Raw genomic sequence first — 21,036 nt, forward strand, 5'->3', positions numbered from 1 at the left:
AAGCTCCCTGAGTTCACTGACTCTGATCATAGTTAGACAAGGCCATGGTCAAAGTGGAAGTTCTCTCCTCCCTTCAGAGAAAGGTACCTCCTTCTTTTCAAAGATTCAGTTGGTTGGCATACATTTCTTTGTGGTAGTTTATGATGATTCTTTTTATTTCTGTGGTGTCTGTTGTTACGTTTCCTTTTTCATCTCTGATTTTATTGATTTGGGTCTTTTCTCTGTTTTTGTTAGTTAGTTGGGCCATTGGGGTGTCAATTTTGTTTATTTTTTCAAAAACCAGCTCCTCGTTTGGCTGATTTTTTTGTAATGTTTTTTTTTTTTTCTGATTCAATCCTGTTGATTTCTTCTCTGATTTTAATTATTTCTCTTCTCCTACTAGATTTGGGTCTGGTTTGCTGCAGTTTTTCTAGATCCTTGAGATGCGTTGAAAGCTCATCTATTTGGTGCCTTTCCAATTTGTTGATGTAGGCACCTATTGATATAAACTTTCCTCTTAACACTGCTTTTGCTGTATCCCACAAGTTTTGGTATGTTGTGCTGTTATCCTCATTTACTTCCAGAAAGTTTTTGATTTCTCTTTTGATTTCTTCTATGACCCATTGTTCATTCAGGAGCATGTTGTTCAATCTCCATGTGTTTGCGTATGCTCTAGGGATTCCTGAGTTGCTAATTTCCAACTTCATTCCTTTATGGTCTGAGAAGCTGCATGGTATGGTTCTAATTCTTTTGAATTTGCTGAGACTTGCTTTATGGCCTAATATGTGGTCAATCCTAGAGAAGGTTCCATGTACTGCTAAGAAGAATGTAAAATCTTTAGCCGTAGGATTGAAAGTTCTGTATATATCTGTTAGATCCATTTGGGCTATAGTGTCGTTTAAATCTACTGTCTCCTTGTTGATCTTCTGACCGGATGATCTGTCTATTTCTGAGAGTGGAGTATTGAAGTCCCCCAGTACTACTGTATTGGGGTCTAAGTCTCCCTTTAAGTCCGTTAACAAATCTTTTAGATAAACTGGTGCCCTGTAGTTAGGTGCATATACATTGATAATTGTTATATCTTGTTGTATTGATCCCTTAATCATTATATAGTGTCCCTCTTTGTCTCTCTTAACAGTTTTTGTGGTAAAGTTTATGTTGTCCGATATTAAGATGGCTACGCCCGCTCTTTTTTCATTTCTGTTGGCATGGTATATCTTTTTCCAGCCTTTCACTTTCAGTCTGTATGGATCTTTGTTGGAAAGATGTGTTTCTTGTAAGCAGCAAATAGATGGGTTTAGTTCCTTAACCCAGTCAGCCAATCTGTGTCTTTTAACTGGACAGTTCAGGCCATTCACGTTCAATGTGACTAATGAAAAGTGGTAACTTTGCCCTGCCATTTACCAAAGATAAGTTCTAATATATGCTTTGAATTCCCTGTGATCTTTTGCTGTGAGGTTTCCTTCCTTTACCTTCTTTCATATTGATGACCATGTTTCTGTGTTTCTGTGTGTGACACATCTTTAAGCATCTTTTGCAGGGCTGGACGAGTGGCGACAAAGTCTTTCAATTTCTGTTTGCTGTGAAAGGTCTTTATTTCACTTTCATTCATAAATGATACTTTGCAGGATATAATATTCTGGGCTGGCAGTTTTTCTCTCTTAGCACCTGGGCTATATCTCGCCATTCCCTCCTAGCCTGTAGTGTTTCTGATGAGAAGTCTGCTGTGAGTCTGATTGGAGATCCTCTGAGAGTAATCTGACGTTTCTCTCTTGCACATTTTAGGATCTTTTTTTTATGTTTCACTGTGGAGAGTTTAATTACAACGTGTCGTGGTGAGGATCTCTTTTGGTCGTGTTTATTAGGGGTTCTGTGAGCTTCCTGTACTAGGATGTCTCTGTCCTTCTCCAAACCTGGGAAATTTTCTGCAAATATCTCACTAAAAAGGCCTTCTAATCCTTTCTCCCTCTCCATGCCTTCAGGAACTCCTAGAACCCGAATGTTGGGTTTTTTAATAGTATCCTGAAGATTCCCGACAATATGTTTTAGATTTCTAATTTCTTCTTCTTTTCTTTGGTTTGATCTATTTGTCTGTTGAGTTCTTCATTTCATTTTGGTTTCTCTTCACTGTCACACTTTCCTGTTCTACTAGTTTCTGCGTTTCATTTTGATTCCTCCTTAAGATTTCATTTTCTCGAAGGAGATTTACTGTCCTGTCCAGTAAGGAATTCTGTACCTCAAGCATTTGTTTTTGAAAACTTTTAAATGTTCTTATCATAAATTTTTTGAAATCCGTGTCTTGCGTTTCTTCCATCTCATTATTTTCATAATCTTGGCTTGGGGTGTCTCATTCATTTGGGGGTGTCATTTGGGGGTGTCTTCCTTGTCCTTGTTTTCTCGGATTTTGTGTTTGTTCCTTGGCATTGTGGAGATATCTTTGGATTCTTCTTCCCTCGCTGTGGTGTTTTTTTCTTGTTATACTATGACTGTATTACGTGCACTGTCTGCTTTTGATGGAGCCTTAGAGGCTTGAGATGGGTTGGCCTGAGAGCTCTGTTTTGTTCCTCAGGGTTAAGGGTGTGCCAAATGTGACACTCCCAGGTTAGGCATGGTAAATCTCTCTCTCTTTTTTTGATTCAAAAGGGAAGTAATTCCACACAGCTGAACAGAATTGGAGGTAGTTAGCAGGCGAATGATATACCCACAGGAGCCAGAGATCGGAAGCTCTTTCCCAAGGACCACACAGGGAATCTGTTCTGCCCTCAGTGTGGGCTCAAATTCTCCTGCAGTCTCCCTCTGGGTTGCCAAGGTTACTGAATTGTAGCCTCTCTGGAGAGTACTCATGAATTCCGTGAGTTCTCTCCCCCACAATCTCTTTTTTTCACAGTCTCAGTTCATTAGCACCACACATTCACTAGGTACTAATGTACTGTTATTTCACCCCCCGCCCAGAGTCAGGTTTTTCCTGCTAGGGTGAAGGCTGGTGCAGACCTGAGGTCACCCTGCTTATGACGTATGTCCAAGATGGCGCCTGCTCTTTGTCTTGCTCTCCTTTGAGAGGTGAGTAGAGAGAGAGAAACTCGTGTCCGTACCAGTCACTTTTTTTTCTCTCTCTCTCTTCTAGTTAGCCTGGTGAACTTTTCCCCATGGGGTTTCAAGCCTCGTTCCCTCTAGTCTCCTCTTTCTGCTTGCCCACCGGTGTCTCGAGCTATTGAGGTTCAGCTCACCTCGCGTTCCAGCGCTGGTGTGTTGATTCTGCCACTGGTGTCCTGAACTCTGGGCTCCCATGCTCTCCAAGCAGCTCCACTGTGAATCACTAGTTCTGGATGAGTTTCCTTTGCTGTTTCTTCCCCTATTCCTCCTGAACCTGCAGTATCTCCACTTTTATTAAACTGTCTCTCCCCGGACTATCAGTGTGCTCCCTTCCTATTCCACCATCTTGCCGCTCTCCCATAATAAAAACATAGATTTTAAGACTTGGGTTCATGGCTGGCTCAATGGCTCACTTGGTTAATCCTCTGCCTGCATTGCTGGCATCCCATATGGGCACCGGGTTCTAATCCCACTTACTCCTCTTCCAGTCCAGCTTTCTTCTGTGGCCCGAGAGGGCAGTGGAGGATGGTCCAAGTGCTTGGGCCCTACACCCTCATGGGAGACCAGGAAGAAGCACCTGGCTCCTGGCTTCGGATCTGCTCAGCACTATTTGTAGTGGCCATTTGGGGAGTGAACCAGTGGAAGGAAGATCTTTCTGTCTCTCTCCCACTGTCTATATCTCTACCTGTCAAATAAAAAAAAAAATAAAGACTTAGGTTCAAATGTAATTCAAGTGCATATTTTCATAACACTGAATTCCATACAAGTCTCCCTATAAAACACAGAACATTAGGATCATAGTGTATTTTATGGTTTCATATAGTTTCATTGCATTTAGATTTTCCTTCATACATTTACTCTCAAATTATAAACAGTTTTGACTAATCTCTTGGTTTTTGTTTCCATGGACTAAGGAATTTGGCAAGTTTTAGTTACAAAGAATAGACTTTGTAGCAATAATAAAATTTGATGTGAATTAAAACATACTAGATTTTGTAATTATATACATAGAGCGGAAAAAACTCACAAGCTCACTTTTTTTTGGTAACGTAATAAGTATGTTCCAGTAAGATCCATACATGCAAATGTGGTTTTGCCAAATTTTTTTTTTTTGACAGGCAGAGTTAGACAATGAGAGAGAGAGAGAGAAAGGTCTTCCTTCCATTGGTTCACCCCCCAGATGGCCACTATGGCTGGCGCATCCGAAGGCAGGAGGCAGGTGCTTTCTCCTGGTTTCCCATGTGGGTGCAGGGCCCAAGCACTTGGGCCATCCTCCACTGCCTTCCTGGGCCACAGCAAAGAGCTGGACTGGAAGAGGAGCAAGCGGGACCGAATCCTGAGCCCCAACCGGGACTATAACCCAGAGTACTGGTGCCGCAGGTGGAGGATTAGCCTAGTGAGCTGCAGTGCCAGCCGCCAAAATCTTAACACAGTGACAAGGGATTATGTTTTCATCTTAGACCTCAGTGCTGTCAGAGACCATCATTTCTATCCTCCACCTACTTTGCTGCATTTCCTTTCATTTTTCTTTTCTTCCTTCCTTCCTTCCTTTTTTTTTAAACTTTTATTTAATGAATATAAATTTCCAAAGTACGACTTATGGATTACAATGGCTTCCCCCCAATACCGTCCCTCCCACCCACAACCCTCCCCTTTCCCACTCCCTCTCCCCTTCCATTCACATCAAGATTCATTTTCGATTATCTTAATATACAGAAGATCAGCTTAGTATACATTAAGTATACACAGAAACATAAAGTGAAAAATAATAGATGATTTTTTTTAAATGATGATGAAATCAGATCAGACCTATTGTCATGTTTAATCCCAGTGAGAGTCAAGTTGGGAATTGATAATTTCTTTTTTTTTTTTTTTTACAGAAGATCAGTTTAGTATGCATTAAGTAAAGATTTCAGCAGTTTGCACCCCCATAGAAACACAAAGTGAAATATATTGTTTGAGTACTCGTTATAGCATTAAATCTCAATACATAGCACATCAAGGACAGAGATCCTCCTACATGAGGAGTAAGTGCACAGTGACTCCTGTTGTTGACTTTACCAATTGACACTCCTGTCTATGGCATCAGTAATCTCCCTATGCTCCAGTCATGAGTTTCCAAGGCTATGGAAGCCCTCTGAGTTCTCTGACTCTTATCTTGTTTTTTTTTTTTAGTTAGCTGCCCCTACTTTGTTGGAGATGGCCCTCACCAACTGCTAGAACGTTACTTCTCAAACTTACACATAGGGAAGATTTGGCATTTTTTCTACTCTGTTGCCAACCAATGTGTTGCCCTGCTGCAATGATGAATCTGTATCTTGTACTACATGTGACAGCCACAGGAGCCAAGCATGCCCCAAACTGCATTATACCATGATCAGTGAGATATTTTGGTGATTGGAAATCACTGTAAATTACTGAATGTGTAATCTCAAGTTTTCTACTTAACTCATGGTCTAACAATAACCTATATTGCTTGTGTTTAGCTGCACTGTAGTTCACTGTAGCAGGATTCGTGTACAGAGACAAGACACCACAGCCTTTAACAGGAGGTAGTCTTTTATTACTTATGCTGGCATAAAACCCAGGTGGAATTTTATATGAAAAGTCTAAGCCCTGAACAAAAAGGGGTATTTTCTTATATATGGTTTAGCTTCTTGCTTCCCTTATATGGTTAAATACATACATTTGATTGGATATCCTAATGTTACTTGGCAACCACAGGAATTGATAAATACCATGCATTCATACCTTGATGTTTTTTTTTTTTTTTTCCACACACATATAGAGCTGTAAGCTGTCTGGCAAGGATTAACACCATTGCTCTGTACTAGCAAGCAGAACCTTTAAGCAGATAGTAACTACAGTTAAAGCATTCATAGGCAGATAATCATGTTTCATTCCCAGGGCAGGATCCTTCCTTTTTCTTCTTCTGACCTTGGGAACGCTTTTACCACAACTTTAATCAAGTCAGTTAGAAACAAGTTTAATTAAAAGACAAAGGCCTCAAGCACATCATGGCCGCATTCTGCCTATTCAGATGCACTTCTGTTAGGAAAAACAGCACTACTTACTTGAAGACTGTGGAAATCCCAACTCCCTTGGGAATGTATTTCGAATTGCCCTTTCCAAAGAAAAGGCTACCAAATTCTCACCCTCACTCTACTTTGGAACAAGACAGAGCCTACTTATACACTGGGGGCTAGGCTTCAGCCTTCTGAGGAGTTTTTCTCATGTACCCCTATCTTACATGAGAAATTATTTCATGATCTCCTTTTTGCCCTGTTGCTGGTGAATACAGTATATATTGTGTATGTCCCATGAATCTTAAATCCTTTTGGTACAATTTCCGGGCATACTACTAGAATCTCCCTTTTATTGCACTTGATTTTGGCCCATGATATAATCTTTCCCCTGAAACAAAACTATGCCTAAAATATAACAGGCAATTATTTATTATTTTAATCGTACTTAAGTCAGTTTACTTAGAAACTAAGAATCACCCTACTAAGAATCATCCTACACCAACTGGAATTATTTTAAAACATTGATAGTTAAGAAAATTCAGTAGCTAGGTGACATGCATATACTTTGTAAATAAAGTTTAATTTTTAAAACATCTCCTTTTAAATACTGTTGCTATTGACACTAGGCAAGTACAGCTTAGCCAAGATGAAGAAAACCTTCTGAGGGAGTTTTCTTGGGTATCATCAAATAGTTCGAAACAACGGAAGTTCTCTGAGTTAAAATTCTTTCTTCCTTCATTATTGTTGGGAGTTCAAATTGTTATTTTCAAGGCTACTAGTGAGTTTGGGAACAAGGAGTTGTAACACAATATGGCTTTCACTTTCGGTTTGGAATCTGTAAGTGTTCCTCCAGGATGCAGTTTGGAAAATGTGCCTAGACAGAGTTGAGGTGAATATGTAGCATGCCTCTAATGCTTCTAGCTGTTGAGGATTAGAACTCCTCAGTTCTTCATTGTTGGTTGCTGCCTCTATCACATGTCGCTAAACAACAAGGTATAAATGTTCTCCAGCTTTTGTAGTCTGTCATACAGGAGAGGTAGTCTTTATAAGTTATTCCATCTTGATAAGAACTGAATATCTAAGATAGTGGTTTTATAACTTAATTTTTATGAGCCATTATATTTTTCTGTGGCCAAGCCTTTAAATTGGGAAGGAAGGTGGAGGGCCTCATTTACTGTGTTTAGTTAAGATAAACACTCATCTAAAGTGGTTTATGGAGAGTGATTCTTGGGTGTTTTTATTTTGTAACATGAAAAACACATCAATAAAAAGAATAAATTGTGTGCCAACACTTAATGTAAAAGTCAATGGAAGTATAAAATTTTTAACGTGTCAACTTTCTTATAGATTATAAAACTGGTTTTCTATATTTAATCAAAAACATAGAAAATACTGTGTTGTGTCTTCTCATTGTCATTTGATACAGGGAAAATATGGCTCTGAAAACGATTTATGTGTTAATGTAGCTTTCACAGATATCTGGATTCTTTTCTAGTGGATAAATGACTTAGAAAATGATGGTTTGTATGTAACATGGCCTACAAGTTGCGAAGCATTTCTGAAACCAGGATTCCCTGGAAGTGTGCCTTTTATAAGGCGCAATTTTCATAATTTGGTGAGTTTTATATTTCATTATTATATACTCCTTTTATAAAGTATCTGCTCTCCTTTTTGGATTATCTTGTGTTGATGGGTTAAGAATCTGAGTTGTAAGGAATTAGAACTCCCAATGCAAGAAGATAGAGATGGCATTGCTGACTGGGTAACAAAAGCTAATGATTTCACATAATCTATTTCTTTTTATTCAGTCCTCATGTAATTTTATAATACCAATAATAAATTGGTGGAACATTTTTACATTGTCTCAAAGGAATGTATAATAGTATTTTCTTCATTCTGCGTTATAAAGAACAGATGATTAAATTTTAGTACATTTCAGGGAAAAATGCATAAATACCACTTTGTCAACTATGCATATAATTTCATTATTATAATATTAAGTATCTAAGCAACATTATTATTACTTGGAAATGTGGAGAAAATAGCTAGGGATTTCCCTTTTTTTCACGTAGGAAGAAAATATCTTTTTTTCCTGCAAGAATCTTGAGGAAGCACTATGTTAATGCTATTTTTTGGGAAAAATTCAATTTATTTTCTTATTGAACAAATTTATCACCGAAAATTCAGGTAATGTTTAGAGTAAGGTGTTTTTCTTGTGTGAAAGCAGACTTTATGCCATGCTTTCAAAAAGAAGATGAGTAATGTTAAATTTTATGTACAACTCTGTTTGGATATGTGGCTTTTAGAACTCCTTCATAAATTGTTAAATTATTTCTTTTATTTATATATATTACTCAAAATTCTATTGAATTACAAGAAATTTCTTATTTTTTAGATAACATTTTAAATTTACATTATTGTCAAAAACTTAATAGCACTATTAAAGAGTTCAACAATAAAGTAAAAAGACCGTTGTCCAGCAAGAAAGTAGGCAAGGGCTACATACAATAATCAAATGAAAAGACCTTGAATTTCTTATTGTTATAGAAATTAGACTAACTATGAATTTCATGAAAATTGTGAGGTGTTAAAATAGTGATAATGTACTATCTTTCTTTTAGGTTCTGTTTATTGATCCTGCTCAAGAATATACATTGGATTTTATAAAACTTGCTGAATTTTTCTATGTTCATAAAGCACCTCTTAGGTAATTGTCAGCATATATTACTAAACTGTCAACTGAAGGAAATTCAGTGATGTTCACATTGTGGACATAGAGTACTAATGTGGAGTATAGCTGCAATGCTTGATGTGATATAGCTATATGTAATGAAGTATCATCTACCTTTATGATGGACTGTTGGAGCTGTCTGATAATCTTGTTTCTCCTGTTAGTTTCTGAGGGAAACATCTGTTGACCCTGAGAACCAATAGTAGGATCCATTTCTTTCTTATTTTATTAAGAATAAATGCAGTTGACCTTTTTTTTCTGGGGAATATGGACAATTGGTAATGTCATCACCAGAGAGAATGTTTGATATCTTGCAGGAATTTAGTAGTTCTGAAGATTTTAGTGAATAGGGATTATAATGAAAGTTTTCAAATAATGTCCCTTTTCCTCATTTATTAAATATATTCTTCTCATCTAAATGTTGTAGTCTAATAATATGTGAAAATAATGATATATTGGGTTCTAGAGGTATTTGTAATATTCGTTCTTTGTCTTCTTTTCCCAGAATTGGTTTTGTGTTCATTCTTAATACTGATGATATAGTTGATGGAACAAATGATGCTGGAGTTGCTCTTTGGCGAGCTTTTAATTACATTGCAGAAGAACTTGGCATATCAGAAGCATTTATTTCCATAGTACATGTGAGTTTATGTATTTAATATGATTTCTTTAGAAAATACAATTTTCTTAAATTATAATATTACAATATTTCAAAGTTTATGAAAGCTGTCATTGGGATTAACATCATGGGAATTTTATTTTTTTAATTCCCTAATGAAGTCTGCAGTATTCTCCTGATTTTAAAGATTAGAAAAATAGAAGCTGGTAGTGTATCATGGTGGGTAAAACTTCCATCTACAATGCTGGATCCCATATGGGCACCAGTTTGAGTCCTGGCTGCTCTACTTCTGATCCAGCTCCCTGCTAATAAGCATCGGAAAGCAGTGGAAGATGCCCCAAGTTCTTGGCCCCTGTACACACGTGAGAGACCCAGATGAAGCTCCTGGCCCATCCCCGGTTGTTGTTACCATTTGAGGAGTGAAATGGAAGTCAGTCTCTCCTCTCTCTGTAACTCTGCCTTTTAAATACATAAGCAAATCTTTTAAAAAATAGGAAAATAGGTTTTGAATAAAATCATGAATAAGAAGATAATTACCAAAATAAATATTATAAATGGCAAAGTATATATACACTTCCTAAAGAATTTGCCTTTGAATTATCTACTAGGATGTATATAGCATAATGCTATAATCTCTTGGAAAACCAAATTACACCTGAAACCATAGGGTTTAATGCAAAGCAACATGAAAGTAAGTATTAAATATGTAGCACAACCTATAATTTGTGCTGAACAATTAGAAAGGAAAAAGAAGGGGAGACATGAATAAAGGAATATTTACAGAAACAGCATTAGAATACACTGGGATCTGGATTGTGAGAAAATTGGTGGTTATTCAATCCATGCTTTTGTGTCTTCAAATCCCATTGAAAGCCACATTATTGAGCCAACATCCTTCTAGCAGTGTTCTTTGGATGACTAATTTAGAATAATTTCAACAAAAGAGAACTTTTAGTAAAACACATGAGTTATGCTTTCATTTTTCTAGGATAAGACTAGCAATTGAATGAGTGGATTATGTGGTAGGTGTGTGGTCAATTTTTAAAGGAATTTCCACCTGTTTTCCAAAATGATTGTACATCTTTACATTCCCACCTCCACTCCCATGCCACCTCCTACTCCCTCTCCCATCCTGTTCTTCATTAAGATTCATTTCTAACTAAATTTACATACAGAAGACCATCTCTGTACTATGTAAAGATTTCAACAGTTTGCACCCCCCCACACACACATTGTATAAAGTACTGTTTGAGAACAAATTTTGCAGTTAATTCTCATAGTACAGCTCATTAAGATCAGAGGACCTACATGTGGAATAAGGGCACAGTGACTTCTGTTGTTAATTTAACAATTAACACTCTTATTTAGGACATCAGTTATCACTCGTGGCTCTTGCCATGAACTGCCAAGGCTATAGAAGCCTTTTGTGACCACAAACTCCATCAGTATTGAGACAAGACCATAAGCAAAGTGCAAGTACTCTCCTCTCCTCCCTTCAGAGAAAAGTATATCCTCCTTTAATGGCCCCTTCTTCCCACTGAGGTCTCACAGTGATCCTTCAAGTAGGATATTTTTTGCCATAGTGTCTTGGCATTCCATGTCTGAAATGCTCTCATGGGCATTTCAGCCTCATCTGAATGCCTTAAGGGCTGACTCTGAGGTCAGAATGTTACTTAAAGTGATTGTCATTCTATGAGTCAGCTGTGTGGACTACTTTGATGTTGGACATTCCCTCCTTTTTAATTCTATTATTACCAGACATTTGATGCTATTTGTATGATCTCTTTAACACTTAATCCTATCTATAATATGATATATAATAATAATAATATATCTTAATATAAATCTCTTAATATGATCACTTTAACAATTAAGATAGCATTTTTATCACCAGTTTTAATGGGATTTGGAGTCCCATGACAGGTTTTTAACTGTACCCTTAGAAATAAGTCTGGAAGAATGTATTCAGAACTATACAGCTTTACAGTTATAAGCTTCCTCTCCTCCCCTTATTCCCCCTTATTTTTTTACTGAGATCTATTTTCAGTTGACTTTATATACATATGATTAACTCTAAGTAAAGAGTTCAACATATAGTATGGAGAAAAATAAATAAAATTAAAAAATAAAAAACTCTTCCCCAACAGTCAAGAAGAGGGCTGTTCAAGTCATTGCTTCTCAAAGTGTCAATTTCACTTTTATAGTTTTTGTTTTAGGTGTGCTATTAGTTCTCACAGATCAGGGAGAACATATAGTATTTGTCCCTTTGGGACTGGCTTGTTTCACTGAGTATGAAGTTTTCCGGATTGCTCCATTTTGTTGCAAATGACCAGATTTCATTTTTTTTAACTACTGTGTAGTATTCCATAATGTACATATCCCATAATTTCTTTATCCAGTCTTCATTTGATGGGCATTTAGGTTGATTCTATGTCTTAGCTATTGTGAATTGAGCTGCTATAAACATGGAGGTGCAGATAGCTCTTTTGTTGACTGATTTCATTTCCCTTGGGTAAATTCCCAGAAATGGGCTGGCCGGGTCATACGGTAGGTCTATATTTAGATTTTGGAGGTATGTCCATACTATCTCTGTGGTGACTTTACCAGTTTACGTTCCAACTAACAGTGGATTAGGGTACATTTTCACCCCATCCTCTCCAGCATTTGTTGATTTCTGTATGAGAGCCATTCTAAAGGGGTTGAGGTGAAACTTCATTGTGGTTTTGATTGGCATTTCCCTGACTGCTAGTGAGTAATCCTGAACATTTTTTTCTTGTGTCTATCGGCCATTTGGATTTCCTCTTTTGAAAAATGTTTGTTTTAGTCCTTGGCCCATCTGTTAACTGGGTTGTTTGTTTTGTTGTAGACTTTCCTAATCTCATTGTAGATTCTGGTTATTAATCCTTTATCAGTTGTGTAGATTGCAAATAATTTCTTCCATTATGTCGGTTGCCTCTTCACTTTCCTGACTATTTCTTTTGGCATACATGGCTTCTTAATTTGAAGTAATCGCATTTATTAATTTTGTCTTTGACTACCTGTGCCTCTGGGGTCTTTTCCAGGGATTTTTTACCTGTGCCAGTGTCTTGCAGGCTTTCTCCAATGTTCTCGATTAATTTGAGAGTATTGTGTCATATATTTAGATCTTTAATCCATGTTGAGTGGAATTTTGTGAAAGGTGTAAGGTAGTGGTCTTGCTTAGTACATCTGCATGTGGACATCCAATTTTCTTAGCACCATTTGTTGGAGAGACTGTCCTTATTTCAGGGATTGGATTTAGCTCCTTGGTCAAATATAAGTTGGTTATAGATATTTGGAATGATTTCTGGGGTTTCTATTCTGTTCCATTGGTCCATGCATCTATTTTTGTACCAGTACCAGGCTGTTTTGATTATAACTGCCCTGTGGTATGTCTTGAAATCTAGTATTGTGATGTTTCTGACTCTGTTTTTGTTGTATAAGATTGCTTTAGCTATTTTGGGTCTCCTGTGCCTCCATATGAATTTCAACATCATTTTTTCTGGATCTGAAAAGAATGTCTTGGTATCACATTGAATCTGTAAATTGCTTTCAGAAGAATGGGCATTTTGATGATACAGATTCTTCCAATCCATGAACATAGCAGATTTTTTCCATTTTTTGTGTCTTCATCTGTTTCTTTCTTTAATGTTTTGTAATTCTCATTGTAGTGATCTTTGATGCCCTTGAGTAGATTTATTCCAACGTATTTGAATTTTCTGGTAGCTGAGATTGATCTTAGAAGTTCTTTCTCAGCCGTGGCATTGTCTGTATATACAAACTGTTGAAATCTTTACTTAATGTATGCTAAACTGATCTTCTGTATATAAAGAGAATCGAAAATGAATCTTGATGTGAATGGAAGGGGAGAGGGAGTGGGAAAGGGGAGGGTTGCGGGTTGGAGGGACGTTATGGGGGGAAGCCATTGTAATCAATATTCTGTACTTTGGAAATTTATATTCATTAAATAAAAGTTAAAAAAAATAGATCACTCATTTTTAATGGCTAATACTTTTAAACTCCCCCCTTCTTTTTTTTTTTAAAGATGTATTTATTTATTTGAAAGGCAGAGTTACAAACAGGCAGTGGCATAGGCAGAGGCAGAGAGGTCTTCCACCTGCTGGTCACTCCACAAATGCTCCAAGGGCCAGAGCTGGGCTGATCTGAAGCCAAGAGACTGATCTAAAGCCAGGAGACAGGAGCTTCTTCTGGGTCTCCTACTTAGGTGCAGGGGTCCAATCACTTGGACCAGTTTCTGCTGCTTTCCTAGGCCATTGCAGAGAGCTTGATTGGAAATGGAGCTGCCAGGTCTCAAACCGGTGCCCACATGGGATGCTGGCACTGCAGGTGCATTTTACCCACTATGCCACAGTGCTGTCCCCTAAACTCCCTTTTTAAACTGAAAAACTTGACTGTATGTTTTCTTTTTTTTTGTTTTAAGTGCAAAATTACCTGACTCTTATTGCTGTGTTTAGGCTCTCATATTTCCCTTAGAAATTAAGCTTGCTTACTGTATGCTCTAATATTATTATACATCTTTACTCAATTTTTCATATTTCAACTATCAATACATAAACACTGAAATAATCTACTATAATCGTAGAGATGTCCATTCCTCTCACTTATCAAATTTTGCATTGTGTATTTTCAAGTTATTTTATTAGCTACATATAATTTTAGGGTTTTTTTCTTAAAGTTTAATTACCTTGGTATTTTATGGCTACCTACGTTTCTTTTGTTGACTACCTTTATTATGCATACTTTTCTGTTTTATATCCATTATTCTAGTATGCTTAAGTCTAATTTACCACAATTATCAATATAGTTGGGCTTACTGTTACCATCTGCTGGTTGTTTTTTTATTTTTTATTTTTATTTTTTGACAGGCAGAGTGGACAGTGAGAGAGACAGACAGAAAGAAAGGTCTTCCTTTGCCGTTGGTTCACCCTCCAATGGCCGCTGCGGCCGGCGTGCTGCGGCCGGCGCACCACACTAATCCGATGGCAAGAGCCAGGTGCTTCTCCTGGTCTCCCATGCGGTGCAGGGCCCAAGGACTTGGGCCATCCTCCACTGCACTCCCTGGCCACAGCAGAGAGCTGGCCTGGAAGAGGGGCAACTGGGACAGAATCTGGTGCCCCGACCAGGACTAGAACCCGGTGTGCTGGCGCCGCAAGGTGGAGGATTAGCCTAGTGAGCCGCAGCGCCGGCTCTGCTGGTTGTTAAAGATACACCTTATATGTCTCAATCACTCTAGATTAAGTGGACTGTCTGTTTTTGATGGAGCCTTAGAGGCTTGAGATGGGTGTGGCCTGAGAGCTCTGTTTGGTGTGCCTAACGTGACACTCCCAGGTTAGGCGTGGTAGATCTCTCTCTCTCTCTATTTCTTTCTTTTTTTGATTCAAAAGGGAAGTAATTCCACACAGCTGAACGAAGTTGGAGGTAGTTAGCAGGCAAATGATATACCCACAGGAGCCAGAGATCAGAAGCTCTTTCCCAAGGACCACACAGGGAATCTGATCTGCCCTCAGTGTGGGCTCAAATTCTCCTTCAGTCTCCCACTGGGTTGCCAAAGTTACGGAATTGTAGCCTCTCGGGAGAGTACTCACGTGAATTCCGTGAGTTCTGTCTCCCCCACTGTCTCTTTTTTCACAGTCTCAGTTCATTAGCACCACAAATTTACTAGGTACTAATCTCCTGTTAATTCGCCCCACCCAGAGTCAGGTTTTTCTGCTAGGCTCAGGGCCGGTGCAGACCTGAGGTCGCTGTGCTTATGACGTATGTCCAAGATGGCGCCTGCTCTTTGTCTTGCTCGCCTTTGAGAGGTGAGCGGAGAGAGAGAAACCCGTGTCCGTACCAGTCACTTTTTTTTCTCTCTCTCTCTCTCTCTCTTCCAGTTAGCCTGGTGAACTTCCCCCCGCCCCGGGGGTCGTTCCCTCTAGTCTCCTCTTTCCGCTTGCCTGCCGGTGTCTCGGGCTATTGAGGTTCGGCTCACCTCGCGTTCCAGCACTGGTGTGTTGAGTCTGCCGCTGGTGTCCCAAACTGTGGGCTCCCACGCTCTCCACCCAGGTCCACTGTGAATCACGCGTTCCGGAAGAGTTTCCTCTGCTGTTTCTTCCCCTACTCTTCCTTGAACCTGCAGTATCTCCACTTTTATTAAACTGGCTCTCCCCAGACTATCAATGTGCTCCCTTCCTATTCCGCCATCTTGCCTCCTGTCAGTCATTTCCTTTTTCTAATCAGAGATACCTTCTTTCTTATTCCCCATGCTAGGAACCATGCCCGAGTCATGGTAGAGGGTCTGTAGCGACTGATAAAATGGAAAAATTGAAAAAAAAATAAAAGAGTAACAGATTATATTCTGCAAATATACTTAGAAAATCTGAGAGTAGGGGAATAGAGGGGGTACAGATAAATCCTAGCCAAGGTACTTACTGAAGAGCAATCAGAAATGAAAATGAAGCACTTGTGAAATAATCCATCTAAAGTATTTTACATATACCTTTTTAAGGATAGTTAACCGTAATTTTGTAAAGAATCACTGTGTCTGGTATTATAAAAACAGAATATAACAAATTTGTTATGATATTTTTGAAAACCATAAAATATTCTAAAAGTTTTTATTAGAGATACAGCACACTGTATAATTAAAATGATTTATTTGAGTTGTATCTATATGTATTATGCTTAGAACATAGAAAATATAAAATGTTCACTTTTCAAATCTTTTCTACATTCTAATGAAAAGAAAGAAAAGTAATTGCCACAAAAATGAAAATTAATTCTTTGTTTCCATAGATGTACCAAAATGTGAAGAATAAAAACGTACTCACTGTGGACAATGTGAAGAACGTTCTTCAGAATAAATTTCCTCATGCTAATATTTTGGATATTTTGGGAATTTATTCTCAGTATGATAAAGAAAGAAAGGTAAGGTGAGACATTCTATTCAGTGAAATCAGCCGGGAGAAAAAGACATATGCTGTATAATGTCTCTCCAATGTAAACTATAAAAAATTAGAAGTCACAGGAACAGAAAGTCAAATATTGGTTACCAATAGCTCAAGATTGTGGTATTGAGATGTTCTGTTGGTCAAAGGGCACAAAATTTTGGTTATACAGGAGGAGTAAATGTTCATCATGGTTACTATAGATAATAGTAGTATATTGTGTACTTGACAGTTACAAAGTATATTTTAACAGGTTTCTGTACAAGAAAAAAATAAGTATTTGAGGTAATACGTTTTCTTTATAGCTTTATTTAGCCATCCAACAATGTATACATACATCAGATTATCAGATTGTATAATACAACTACATAAAATTTTTACTTGTCAAGTCAGAAAGGGGAAAAAAAAGGCTGTTATACAAAGAAATTCCCAAAGAGAATGAGAAATATCACAAAGAAATTCTCAGAGTTTTGATTCTGTGATGGTAGAATAGGTAAAAGGTGGACTGCTGCAGGCCAGAGGAAAATAGTGCTTTTAAAAAGGGGAGCAAGTGCATTCTCAGAGGACAGTTGGAGATTCTGTGGAAGGAGGAGAGACGCTATGGATCTGTGTGGATGGTGCAGACATGTAGCAACAAACACAGACACAACACATGATCCCAGCAGTCCAGAGCCACAGAAAGTGCCAACTTTGTAGAAAAAGGTGAGATCAAACTGCAGCGGCCTGTGCCACTGCAGGTATAGCCAGAGGGAGAGCCTGGTGGACTTCATTGTCTTAAAGTCCAGCCTGGAGCTCTGAGGAGAACAGGGTTCCCACTGACAGAATGGTGAAAATGAAGCACATTACACTTTCCCCATCCCCCAACAATGGCAGCCAGCAATCAGTTGGGAGAGGGTGGGTGCCATTTGAACATAAGTAGGTTGCTGCTGCAGAAGCACTCAGCAACTGGAAGGTATGATGATATCTTTTCAGAATAGGCACCCACAGAAGCTTGGGTGCATGCAACTGGCAACGGGTGGAGAGAAGGAGCCATTCCAACATCAGTACCATGTGCAGACTCTTGTAGGCACCGGGCAACCGGAAGGGAGAACACATGATTGGGATATGAATAGGGCTGTGGCCAGCAGCTGTTGTGCACACATGTGATCCAGGGATTTTACCAGTATGAAAAATCCACATTCTCCACTGACATTGAGTCTGGCTGGGAGGACTGATAAGGGGCTGGGCACCCATGTAGGACTGAAGTGCCCTCAGCATCTTAACTAGGCTCAGCCCACCTAGTCAGAGAACCCACAGGAATCTGGCTCTCGAAACATCTCTGCCTTTCTGTGAATGGGGCAGGCTAGCAGAATGGAGTGAATTCTCTGTATCCTGTGACTACGAGAGCCCTGTGTGCTGAGATTGTGGGAACTATACGACTTGCATGAGAGGGCACAAGGTGTAACTGGGTCTCTGGGCAACCATTGTGTGCGGTTTCACCTGCTCAGAAACCTAATTGCTTGGGGTGAGTCATTGCATTGGGATGAGTCATTGCATTGGGATCCGTGCTCAAACTGCGGAGGACTGTAGTGTTCAGTTCATGCAGAAACATGGGTGAATATTACACACACTGAAGTCTAACATCCAGGCATTGATCACCTTGGAAGAGAGGATGTGAGCATGTGATTACACTAACAGAGGTGACTATATCCACCCTCAATATTAACAAGAGGAAATTTACCATGCCCAACTTGTGTGTCACCCTGGATACTTGCCCTACCCTAGAGCACTAACCAGAGCTCCCTGGCTACACCAGCACACACCTCTGGATATTCACTAAATGATCCCACATTCTTCTGAGCGACAGAGTCATAGTTCAAAGTTAAAAGCCATCAAAGCAGGGGGCAGTGCTATGTATGGCATGGTGGGTGAAGCCACCACCTGCAGCGTCGGCATTCTGAATGGGCACAAGTTTGAGTCCCAGGTGCTCCACTTCTGATCCAGCTCTCTGGTACGTCCTGGGAAAGCAGAAGATGGCCCAAGTCCTTGAGCCCCTATAACCACATGGGAGACCCTGAAGAAGCTCCTGGTTCTTGACTCCTGGCCATTGCAGCTCTGGCCATTGTAGCCATTTGGAGAGTGATTCAGCAGGTGGAAGATCTCTCTCTTTCTCTCCATATATATGTATATGTATGTGTGTGTATCTGTCTCATCCTCTGCCTCTCTATAACCCTGCCTTTCAAATAACAAATAAATAAATCTTTAAAAAAAAAAAAAGCCATCATATGGCCCAAGTCCTTGGGTCCTGCACCACATGGGAGACCAGGAGAAGCACCTGACTCCTGCCTTCGGATCAGCGCGGTGCACCAGCTGCAGCGCACCAGCCACAGCGGCCATTGGAGGGTGAACCAAGGAAGACCTTTCTCTCTGTCTCTGTCTCTCTCTCTCTCACTGTCCACTCTACCTGTCAAAAAAAAAAAGCCATCATAGGAAAAAGCCAACAAGTATCCCCACATAGGCCTAAAAATAAGTGCAAAAATTCAAGAAACTTCAATAAGCAAGACAACATGACCCCCCCTAAGGAAGACAACAACATTCAATATTAGAATGTGAAGATAAAGAGACTGATGAAATGCCCGAAACAGAATTCAAAAGATTGCTTCTGAGTAATCCTATGATCAAATTGACAAATTAAAGGAATACATATGTGACATGAATGAAAAGTTCTCCCATGAAATAGAGATTTTTGAAGATAATTACAATAAAATATTAGAAATGAAGAATTCAGTATGTCAAAAAATAAAAATGGAAAGCCTTAAAAGACTTGGTGAGGCAGAAGAAAGAATATCTAAACTAGAAGACATATCTTTGGCAATTTTTCAGTTAGACCAAAAAAAAATTAGAAAAATTAAAAACAGTGTTGGAGACTTATGGTGTACTATCAAATGAAGCAACATATGAGTCTTAGGAGTTCCGAAAGTTGTGGAAAGAAAGAATGGAGTGAAATTACAGAAAACTTCCCTAATATAATCGAAGAGAAATTTTTTCTGGAGTTGAATAAAAGTAACAGTACAACATATCAAAAATTATGGTATACAGCAAAATTAGTGTTAATAGGGAAGTTTATAGCAATTGGTGCCTCCATGAAGAAATTGGAAGGTGCCAAATAAATGAACTATCAGTACATTAAGCACCTAGAAAAGCAACAAACCAAACCCCAAGTTATGAGGAAAGAAGTAAAGAAAGAAAATTAAAACAAACAAAAAAAACTAAAATGTCAATGAAATGAAGAGTTGTTTTTTGAAAAAATAAGCAAAATTGATACACCACTGGCCCTACTAACCATAAAGGGGAAGACCCAAGTCAATAAAATTAGAGATGAAAAATGAAATGTAACAACAGACACTACAGAAATAAAAAGAATCATCAGAAATTACTATGAAGAGCTGTGTGCCAACAAATCAGGAAACCTAGAAGAAATGCATAGGTTCCTGGACATATACAACCTACCTAAATTGAGCAATGAATAAATAGAAAACCAAATCAGATCAGTAACCAAGACAGGAATTGAATCAGTAATACTCTCCCAACAAAGAAAAGCCCAGGACTAGATGGCTTCATTGCTGAATTCTACCAGAGATTGAAAGAAGAAATAATTCCAATTCTCAAGCTCTTCAAAACAATTTAAAGGGAGCGAATCCTCCCAAACTCCTTCTATGAAGCTGGCATCACCTTAATTATTAAACTAGAAAAAGATAAAACAGAGAAAGAGAACTGTAGAGCAATATCCCTGTTGAACATAGATGCAAAAATCTCAACAAAATACTAGCCTGTTGAATCCAACAACACATCAGAACTGGACCAAGTGGGATTATACCTTACACAAAAATCCACTCAAAATGCATCAGGACCTAAATCTACTGCCCAGTGCCATCAAAGTAATATAGAACCTTGGGGAAACTTTGCAAAACATTGACATAGGTGAAGACTTCTTGGGAAAGACCCCAGAAGCATGAGAAATCAAAGCCAAATTGCCAAATGTGATTACATCAAGCTGAGAAGCTTTTGCATTGCGAAGGAAATCCTCAGCAATGTGAAGAGGCAACCAACAGAATGTGAAAAAACATTTGCAAACTATGAAACTGATAGAAGATTACTATCTAGACTCTATAAAGAGTTCAAAAATCTCAACAACAAACAATCCAGTTAAGAAATAGGCAAAGGAGTTGAACAGGAATTGTTCTAAAGAGGAAATCAAATGGCGAACAGCACATAAAAAACTGCTCAGGATCACTAGCTGTAAGAGAAATGCAAATCAAAACCACAATGAGTTTTATCTTACCCAGTTAGAATGGTTGTCATACGGAAATCAACAAACAATAAGTGCTTGTAAGGATATGGGGAAAAAGTTACCCTAATCCACTGTTGATGGGAATGTAAATTGTGCAGCAACTGTGATAAACAGTATGAAGATAACTCAGAAATCAGAATATAGACCTACCATATGACCCAGCCATTCCACTCCTGGGAATTTACCCAAAGGAAATGAAAACAACATGAAGAGTGTTCTGTACCCCTGTGTTCATTGCAGCTCATTTCACAGTAGCTAAGATGGACAATCAACCCAGATGTCCATCAACTGAT

At 38.6% G+C, this 21,036-nt stretch overlaps 1 protein-coding gene across 12 annotated transcripts in view; it reads left to right on the plus strand.

Moving 5' to 3' along the window:
• UGGT2 (UDP-glucose glycoprotein glucosyltransferase 2) overlaps nucleotides 1-21,036 on the plus strand; it is a 246,604-nt gene that overhangs the window by 121,431 nt on the left and 104,137 nt on the right. For all 12 annotated transcript variants that reach the window (XR_016212759.1, XR_016212760.1, XR_016212758.1 and 9 more), the window contains 4 exons: nucleotides 7,594-7,713; nucleotides 8,720-8,805; nucleotides 9,335-9,470; nucleotides 16,262-16,393. Coding sequence is in view for 8 of the 12 variants with exons in the window: in XM_089303495.1 (XP_089159621.1) it covers nucleotides 7,594-7,713; nucleotides 8,720-8,805; nucleotides 9,335-9,470; nucleotides 16,262-16,393 (474 nt within the window). In the remaining 4 variants the exon portion in view is untranslated. The remainder of the gene's footprint in view (nucleotides 1-7,593; nucleotides 7,714-8,719; nucleotides 8,806-9,334; nucleotides 9,471-16,261; nucleotides 16,394-21,036) is intronic.

This window comes from Oryctolagus cuniculus, chromosome 9 (genome assembly GCF_051225735.1).
Source record: "Oryctolagus cuniculus isolate XC-2025 breed Fujian yellow rabbit chromosome 9, ASM5122573v1, whole genome shotgun sequence".
Classification (NCBI taxonomy): Eukaryota; Metazoa; Chordata; class Mammalia; order Lagomorpha; family Leporidae; genus Oryctolagus; species Oryctolagus cuniculus.